We start from the raw sequence: 9,294 nt of genomic DNA on the forward strand, positions 1-9,294 counted from the left end.
TCACCACCCACCCAGTCAAAACTTAAAAGGTGGTCAGTTGAATTCCTATTCCCAAGGAATATGTGAGTCAGTAGTTATCTTGAATTTTACACTATGCAAGACACGTCTTATCACACGTTTCCTCTCTCTCGTGGCGATGAAATGCAAGGATAAGGCGATATCTCCCTTCAGCGACCTTGCCTCATCGCCCATTTCTAGGGTGGTTCTGAATTGTCACCCTAGGCAAAGTTATATGCAAAATATTAACACTTTTTTTTTGGTAAAAAATAGAGTATTTTACTACCATCTCAACCAATTACTCTTGCTTCATAAGATGTACCTATTAAATTAAAATAAAATAAATAGTTATGATGAGTCATTTATTTTAAACTTCTAGACATCAACTTTATTTTTATCTCTTTTCTTCTGCCAGTATTAAAGATTATCATTTTGAGTATTAAACTTATGTTAAACAATAATAATAGCAATTTTTTATGATGAATTAAAAAATATTCTTCACCATTCTCTATTTTAATGTAAAAAGTCACTGCATAAAAGAAAAAAACACCTATCATAATTTCTATTTTATTCTTATAAGAAAATGCAAGGGAAAAACTAACAGAAGTTTAAGCTATATTAAAATGGTGTATCATATTACGTTCATCATCATAATATAATCTTAACAAATATTGCATAGTTTTACATGATATTGACGAAAGTTGGATAAATAAACTAAGAGCATATAAAGTGTTTATGCCCTAAAGAACGTGTCTTAAAATATAGATATAAGAAACTAATACTTCACGATAAGAGGTGAATCGGGTGATTTAGCTCACTTTAGATTGGAAAGAATTTTCTTTTCATTTCTCCAATGAAGTTGCAATCTTAGGACCTTTTCACAGTGGAATTTGAGTGAGGGGATTGAGCATCATTAGGGCCGCTGGGAACTTTTCTTTTTATTTCTCGAACAAAGTTGTAAGACGTCTGCATGGTGGAAGGTGATTCCGGTGATTGTTCTGGATTTGGACCGCTGGGAACTTTTCTTTTTATTTCTCGAACAAAGTTGTAAGACGTCTGCATGGTGGGAGGTGAATCCGGTGATTGTTCTGGATTTGGACCGCTGGGAACTTTTCTTTTTATTTCTCGAACAAAGTTGTAAGACATTTGCATGGTGGGAGGTGAATCCGGTGATTGTTCTGGATTTGGACCGCTAGGAACTTTTCTTTTTATTTCTCGAACAAAGTTGTAAGGCGTTTGCATGGTGGGAGGTGATTTCGGTGATTGTTCTGGATTTGGACCGCTTGGAACTTTTCTTTTTATTTCTCTAACAGAGTTGTAAGACATTTTCATGGTGGGAGGTGATTCCGGTGATTGTTCTGGATTTGGACCGCTGGGAACTTTTCTTTTTATTTCTCGAACAAAGTTGTAAGACGTTTGCATGGTGGGAGGTGAATCCGGTGATTGTTCTGGATTTGGACCGCTGGGAACTTTTCTTTTAATTTCTCGAACAAAGTTGTAAGACGTTTGCATGGTGGGAGGTGAATCCGGTGATTGTTCTGGATTTGGACCGCTGGGAACTTTTCTTTTTATTTCTTGAACAAAGTTGTAAGACGTTTGCATGGTGGGAGGTGATTCCGGTGATTGTTCTGGATTTGGACCGCTGGGAACTTTTCTTTTTATTTCTCGAACAAAGTTGTAAGATGTTTGCATGGTGGGAGGTGATTCCGGTGATTGTTTTGGATTTGGGCCGCTAGGAACTTTTCTTTTTATTTCTCTAACAGAGTTGTAAGACGTTTGCATGGTGGGAGGTGATTCCGGTGATTGTTCTGGATTTGGACCGCTTGGAACTTTTCTTTTTATTTCTCTAACAGAGTTGTAAGACGTTTGCATGGTGGGAGGTGATTCTGGTGATTGTTCTGGATTTGGACCGCTTGGAACTTTTCTATTTATTTCTGTAATAGGAGAATGTAAATGTGGCGATTGAGATGGATTTGGAATAATAGATACTTTTCTATTAATTTGATAATTTGTATGATGATCACTAACAACAAGAGAGATGAGTAGCATAGCCATAAGGGCAATCAAATAAAACTTAGAAATTCCCATCTCTTTGAGTTTGAGTTTTTGTGTTACAAGGATTATGTATAAATAACAAGGGTATGGGGGTATGAGCATTTAATTTGGTTAAAATACAACTCACATTAGTTTTTATAATTTAAAATTGGTCAAAATACAGCTCACACTAGTTGTTTTAATTCTAACTTAATTAAAAACAAAATTATATTTTATTTATGCGATTTAAAATTGTAGAGGTGGATATCCTCAATTTGGAAATAAATAATTTTAAATTCATAGTTTTTTCAACTAATTTATTTTAAGGTTTTTCCTTTATTACTCTTTCTAGACTTTATTATTTAGTTTTTTAAATGAATATGCAATGTTTTGATTCAAATTCTAGAACATCATATTATTTTATCAAATAAATAATTTTTAGACAAAATTATTTTTAGATGAAACAACTTTAAATGAGGTGTGCCCTTGATTAAGGTGTAAACGTAATTTTTATTGTAAATGTGAGTTTTTTGATTTTGCATTTTTTTTCCTATTTATAAGAAAAACATGTACACGGAATTTTTAAACTTGGGTTGATAATATAAACTAGTAACAAACCTGTGCATACGCACGGGTTCTGTTCTGTTATGCGCATTTGGATACATCATTTAATTTAATTAAAATATTAAAATTAAAAAAAGAAAAATAAATATTTAGATAAATAATTGATTATTTCGTATATAAAAATATTTATATCAATAATAATTTTTTTTCCCGTATACCATTTTAGAATAAAAAATATTTATTCACAAATACCATTTCTCGTATATAAAATATTTAGATCAATAATAGATTTTTTCCCCGTATACAGACTTCATTTTTGTTTCGGTATCATTTACAAAAATATTTAGATCAATAGTAAATTTCGTATATAAAAATATTTAGATCAATAGTAGATTTTTTCCCGTATACTATTCTTTAATAAAAAAATATTTGAATCATAAATACTGTTTGATCTTACCGAGCAGATCAGATGGCCAGCAACGGTGAAGGCTTGAAATCAGGAACGATTGGAGGGGAAAAATGGTTGTACCTACAAGGCACTCCGATGCCAAAGTAAGTATTCGGACAACAAGGTACAACAAAGTGAGATATTTGGGGTAAGAAAAAAGATTACCTTGCCCTCTAGGATTAGAGGGCTATTTATAGGATTCTCTCATGCGGAAAAGGCTCCTATTTGCGAGGCGCTGGACTAGGTGGCTCGCGAGCTGGTCGTTACCGAGCAACGAGGCTACAGCGTGCTCGGTTGCGTTTGGTGTTTTCCCGGATGCCTTGGGCCAGGACGCCTTGGATCAAAGACTGGGTTGGCCCAATTGAGACAATTGGTTCGGTCCAGAATAGGAGCCCCCCAAGTCGTTGCTTCTGCACGTGGGAGGGACGACTTCGAGGATGCTGGGCAGAAGAGTTCTGCTGGGGATCCGGATCCGATGCCTCCGAGGGAAGCAGCCCGGAGCTAGGGGAGAAGAAAGGTCAGGCCGGTTGCTTGGAAGCGTGTCGCTTCATAGTTGTCAGTTGGGGGACGCGTCGCATTTAATGCGTGATGATGACTATACTACCCGTAGGCTACTAGGGTTAATGATGACCATTCCGTTTCCAAAGGTCGCGTGCGACGCATGTGACGTCCTTAGGCGCTTATAAATACCAGGGGTTGTCATTTCCCCCAAACTTTTCAAATTCGTTCTCTTTGCTTTCTCTCCCTCCGTCGCCGATCGTGTGCTCCGCCGTAATGCTTCATCACCAATATTCGTTCTCCCTTCCAGAATCTTACTTGTAAGTTCGCTTTTTCCTTTCGTTTCCAGTTTTTGTGTTTTGATTGTTCAGAAATTGTATGCATGCGGTTAGGATAGGGTTTTTAGAACGATTTTGGGAGAGAGTTTGAAGGTTTGTTGGTGGTAGACGGTGGAGATGGTTAGCTTCTCTGCCGCTGACGTTTGTGAATGACTAGGCTGTTAGTTTCGACTTTAGTTTCTGATTTGCTGATTGTTATTGGGGGTTTTGATCACCCTTTAGTGCGTTTTTAGGTTTTCTTTTGAAAGTGTACTACCCTGAAGCAACATGGATGTTCAATCTTCCCTTTGGCGCGAGTTACCTTCTGCTCAGCGGCCGTTTCCTCGGGAAGGATATGGTCGGGGGTCGCTTCGTCCCCGGATTGTTGGTGCGCTCTTTCAATCTGAATGGTGGTGGAAGGGTGGATTTGATTGTATTGTCGAATTCACTATTCTCCCCTGTTTTTCAGGTGAGTATGGCCGATCCAGGACACCCTTCTACGTCGGGCTCATCGCCTGCAACTCCCCCGGCTCAGTGGGGGGTGCCTCTAGAGTCTTGGGTGCTGCAGGAGGCGCTCGACATCGAGAGCTTTTTTGTAGAGGATAGTTCGGATATTTTCCTGGAGATTGGGGGTCATGTGGATCCTGCGGGAGATGCGACCAAGAACGGGTGGTCCGTGCTTATCCCCGGAAAGGAGGACCGTGTTTGTGATGTGTATGACCCTGATTTGATCCTGATGTATGAGGTCGTCTTCAGTGAGATGGGATTTCGTGTGCCTTTTACTGAATTTCAGATGGCCGTTTTTAACCACCTGGAGGTAGCTCCTGGACAACTCCATCCCAATGCGATCGCGTTTATCCGGGCGTTTGAGCTGACCTGCTCATACCTGAAGATATCGGCGACTATTCCCTTGTTCTTCTATATCTTCTCCGTGCAACGGAAGGTAGCTGACGGTCGTTTCGGGTGGGTGTCCCTGAAATAGTCCAAGAAGATCTTCAAGTCTTATTCGGACTCTTTGAAAAATTATAAGCCGCGCTTCTATCTCATTCGTCCCCAGTCTCGGGAGGTCCGTGACAGTGTCTTCGCCCGGGTGCCAACCTTAGATCTGCACGGTCGCCCGATCCTTAACGACATAGGAGAGCCCGTTACTGCTCGGAGGCAGAAGTTTAGATTCTTCTAGTCGCGGGACCACTTCGCGTACGGGACCGACCAATACATCACCAGGGTATCAAACAGGCGAGCAAAGCAAAAGCGGTTGTTAAGAAAAATGTTGGTCCTCGGTTAGCTGCTGTGCAGAGATCCCCGACGACTAGTTCGAGCACTTCCTCCTCTTCTCCTACGGCTGTCGGATCTCCGCTACGGGCTTCCGATCAAGGGGAATCATTGAGGTCTGAAGTGGTTCATCCTTCTCCTCTTCGTCAGCAACCGGATCCGGACGCTTTGCTCCGTCATAAGCGGGAGAGGGTTGAAGCCGTGGATCTGACTCAGGAGGAGGCTGGTGGTATCTTCTCCCTGCCCTCATTCTTTCTTCAGCCCCGATTCTTCGAGGGTAGGCCCTCTCTGACCATCCCTCGGGCGGAGTCTCTTCATATCGAGGGCCTGGAGCCGTCTGTTCGCCAGAGGTTCTTGGCGCAGGATGCTGCTGCCATGGTCAGGGTTCTCGAGCTGGCTGCTCTGTATGCCCGTTCGGTGCCCTTGTCTGTGAATACCGCAAGGAGGCTTGAGGAGGAGGTCAAGAACAAGACGACTGCTCTGGAGGAACGAGACCAGGAGCTGAAGGAACAGGGTGAAGAGCTGGCTGTCATGAAGGCTCGGTTGGACGTTAAGGAAGATGCTCTGGCTTACGTGCAGGGGCAGTATACTTTGCTCTACCTGACTTTGTATGGAGTGATGTTTTCTTCTTCGGTGAAAGAGGCTTCTCTTCGTCGATCTCAGGCTCCTACTGAGAATGAGACGGAGGAGGAAAAGACCCTCTTGACCCGGGCGGATTTGATTCAGTTCATACGAGTCTTGGGAGGCGACTGTGTTGCTGCCGCCGAGGATACCTAAAACTCTATCGTGGCCCAGCTTAAATTGAAGAACCCTGGGGTGGATTTGGTGACCGAGGGCACCAGGCCTTATCATCGTGTGGAAGGTGACCGAATCGTCTCTCCAAATTTCGGGGAAGAGCCAGCAACCCAGGAGACCTAGGAGACCCGGATGGAAGAAGGTGTATGAAGTTTTATTATGGTAAGTTTTTGGCCTGCGCGTCGTTTTTTATTTTGTTGTGATGTGCCGGGGGAAATGCCCCCCGTTTTTGGTTTGTAAGGATATCACTGGCTCGGCCTTAATGACCGTTAGTCGGGCACATTTTCGGGCTGCCTGCTCGATTTTAATTTGAACGTACTTTATTTTTAACGCTTTTCTTTGCTATGTTCGTTTCTCGAAGTTTGTGTGCACGCGTTTTGACTCCTTGGGCGGCGTGTCGCTAGTTTCCAAGGGTTTCGCCTTTTAATGCTTTGTCTGTTTCCTAGGCGCCTTTCTTCCCTTTCTTTTTCCATATAAAAGGAGGTCTCATGGGCCTCTTCTTCTTCACTTTTCTGCAGGAATAGGAGGCGCAAAGGGGAAAAGGGTTTCTACAGTTTCTTGCTCTCGTGGAGCGAAAGGGGGGAAGAAGGAGGAGGTTGCTGCAGGGTCCTCTTCGCGTTCTCAAGGTGCTCGTGATTTGAATGCGCAGGCCCACTCCTCAGGTGCGAGGGTGGTGACCAACGTGGATGGTACGGAGACGGAGTGGGATGAGGATTGGTGCTAGTACCTCCATTCGGAGGAGTTCATCCGTCGGGCAGAATAACGTGTTTTTCTTTTGTTTAATGCATGTATTTTGTAACCCTCGTGGTTAATGAATAAAGTACCATTGTTGTTTGAAGTTTTTGCTCGTATTTTTATTAGTTAGGAGGTTTGCTCGATTATGATGTATTGGTCGCCAAGTGCGTGGAACTATGGTCGATGCCGGGGACGCGTGCCTGGCGAGGGTGAGTCTCAGGCCCCGTTGTGCTGAGTTCCGAGTCTCATGGCGTGAACGGTCCCCTCGCGAGCGGGGTGTTCCTCCGTCGTGGTACTTATTTACAACGGGGATGCTCGGTATTCGTGCCCCCCCGAAGGACAAGGAGTCTGCTCGATTAAGAGAGCGGACTTCTATCGTTTTGTTTCATTATGAGGTGCTCAGCTTGTACCTGGGAATCTTTGTGGTTTCTTTTGAGTACTAGACTGTCTACTTCGAATTCTCATCTGATGACCTTTATGTCATGTCTTAGGGCAATTTTCTGTTTGAGTGAAGCCTCGTGCAGAGCGGCTCCTGTTCGGATTTCTTCGACCAGGTCTAGCTCTTCATTGATGGCCTCAAGGTTGCCCTCCTCCTCGAGGGGTTCCTCGACACGTCTGGTGGGCACGTGTACCTCGATGGGGATCACGACTTCTGTCCCGTACGTAAGTCGAAAAGGAGTCTCCCCGGTGGTAGAATGTGGGGTGGTGCGATAGGCCCAGAGGATGTTGTGTAGTTCCTTGACCCAACCTTTTTTAATTTCGTCCAACCTCCTTTTGAGACCCCTTAGGATTACTCTGTTAGCGGCTTTGGCTTGTCCGTTTGTCCGGGGGTGTTCGACCGATGCAAAGTGCTGTTTAGTTCCTAATTTTGTGACGAATTCTTGGAAGCATCTGTCTGTGAACTGGGTGCCGTTGTCGGCGACGATGGCCAAGGGAACTCCGAACCGAGTGAGGATGTTTCTTTTATAAAAACGTAGTACGTTCAGGGATGTGATTTTGGCCAATAGCTCGGCCTCGATCCATTTGGTGAAGTAGTTGACGGCGACTATGAGGTATTTATTCTGGTTGCTTCCGGTCACGAATGGTCCGAGAAGGTCCATGCCCCACCACGTGAACGGCCAGGGAGATGATAGAGACTTGAGTTCGTTGGGGGGTGCGAGGTGCATGTCCCCGAAGCGCTGGCACTTGTCACATTTCTTTACGTATTCTTTTGCGTCGTGCTGCATGGTGGGCCAGAAGTATCCTGCTCGGAGTGCTTTCCTGGCGAGGGATCTTCCTCCTAGGTGTTGGGAGTTGATTACCTCGTGTATTTCTCGGAATATGTGGGGGTATGTGCCTTTGTCGACGCATTTGAGGAGGGGAATGGAGAACCCCCGTCGGTAGAGTAGATTTTCGACCAGGACGTACGAGCAAGCTCTTCTCCTGATTACGGAGGCTTCTTTAGGGTTGTCGGGAAGGAGGTCGCTCGTCATATAGTTATATACCGGGGTCATCCAGTAGGATGCGTCTCCGATCGCGTTTACGTGGTAGTCCCGATCGGGGATCCGATGCTGGGTTTTGGTAGTATTTCTTGGATTACAGACTTATTTCCCCTTTTTTTCTTGTGCTGGCCAACTTCGACAAGACGTCTAATCGGGATTTGTGCTCCCTCGGGATGTGTCTTACCTTGGCGTTTTTGAACAGGGCCATTCTTTCGCGTACGAGGTTCAAGTAATCAGCGAGATGGTCGCTTTTGACTTGATATTCACCTTGGCGTTGTTGTAGTTCTTTTTGTCCTAATTGTAATGTTGTAATTTATATTAAATGCGAAAGATCATTGTGGTCATTAAATCATGGAAAACATTGAATTAGTAATGGTGCATACGATTGAGAAGCTTAACAACAAAACAAAATACTAGTTATTACTGGTTCCAACATTTGGACAATGGGTTTGGTTGTGACCAGGAAGACGATACAACGCATGTTTTCTCTCTAACTTATCATATATGTCCATTTTCGCTTTAATATGTGAGCTCACTAGATGGCCTTTCTTGTTCCTCCGCATTATTGGATTATGGCAAATTTGATCTCCATCAAAAGCGGTCCAATATTCATCGTATGGTAGAACTGGAAAGCTTGTGCTGTAAATGCTGAATAAGTTTGTGACCCTGTAAACATCAGACAACAGAGCATATGCGTCTTGGCGCACCACAGAACATGCAACACTAACATGTGAATAAGGAACATAGTATGCTTGATACTCTCCGCAGTCACACCAAAGATCTATTAGGTTTACCTTGTAATCTCCCATAGGTTTTCCCTCACCATGGTCCATTGTCTCCTTCACACTGAAAGTTTTATGATTATAGTCAAATATTCTTACTTGATACGTTCTGGATTTTGATGTTTCTTCTTTCATTGTCTTCATGCAGTTTTTTGTAAATGTTTGACTTGAATTCAAAACTGCACTCCGCTATGCACCTCTTTCAGCAAATCGTGATCCCATCACATAGTATATTGCACATACCAACACTAATGGGTAGATGACGCGTGCCTTTGAAGACTGGGTTCATCGTTTCAACTAGGTTTGTTGTCATGTGAACCCATATCCGACCTCCATCAAATGCCCTCGTCCACTTTTCCATTGGAATATTG

General features: G+C 43.5%; 2 protein-coding genes across 2 annotated transcripts; both read right to left on the minus strand.

Moving 5' to 3' along the window:
• Positions 1-864: 864 nt before the first annotated feature.
• Positions 865-2,052, minus strand: LOC131651121 (uncharacterized). The gene has a single exon (XM_058920790.1). It carries the CDS (start codon positions 2,050-2,052, stop codon positions 865-867), a length of 1,188 nt encoding a protein of 395 aa, XP_058776773.1.
• Positions 2,053-8,554: 6,502 nt separating this feature from the next.
• Positions 8,555-9,058, minus strand: LOC131651126 (uncharacterized). Its single transcript, XM_058920795.1, has one exon. It carries the CDS (start codon positions 9,056-9,058, stop codon positions 8,555-8,557), a length of 504 nt encoding a protein of 167 aa, XP_058776778.1.
• Positions 9,059-9,294: the final 236 nt, after the last annotated feature.

The sequence above is a fragment of the Vicia villosa genome, linkage group LG1 (assembly GCF_029867415.1).
Source record: "Vicia villosa cultivar HV-30 ecotype Madison, WI linkage group LG1, Vvil1.0, whole genome shotgun sequence".
Classification (NCBI taxonomy): domain Eukaryota; kingdom Viridiplantae; phylum Streptophyta; class Magnoliopsida; order Fabales; family Fabaceae; genus Vicia; species Vicia villosa.

Excerpts from the sequence above, each read along its gene's own strand:
- LOC131651121 (XM_058920790.1), bottom strand. The coding sequence starts at position 2,052 with ATGGCTATGCTACTCATCTCTCTTGTTGTTAGTGATCATCATACAAAT.
- LOC131651126 (XM_058920795.1), bottom strand. The coding sequence starts at position 9,058 with ATGAAAGAAGAAACATCAAAATCCAGAACGTATCAAGTAAGAATATTT.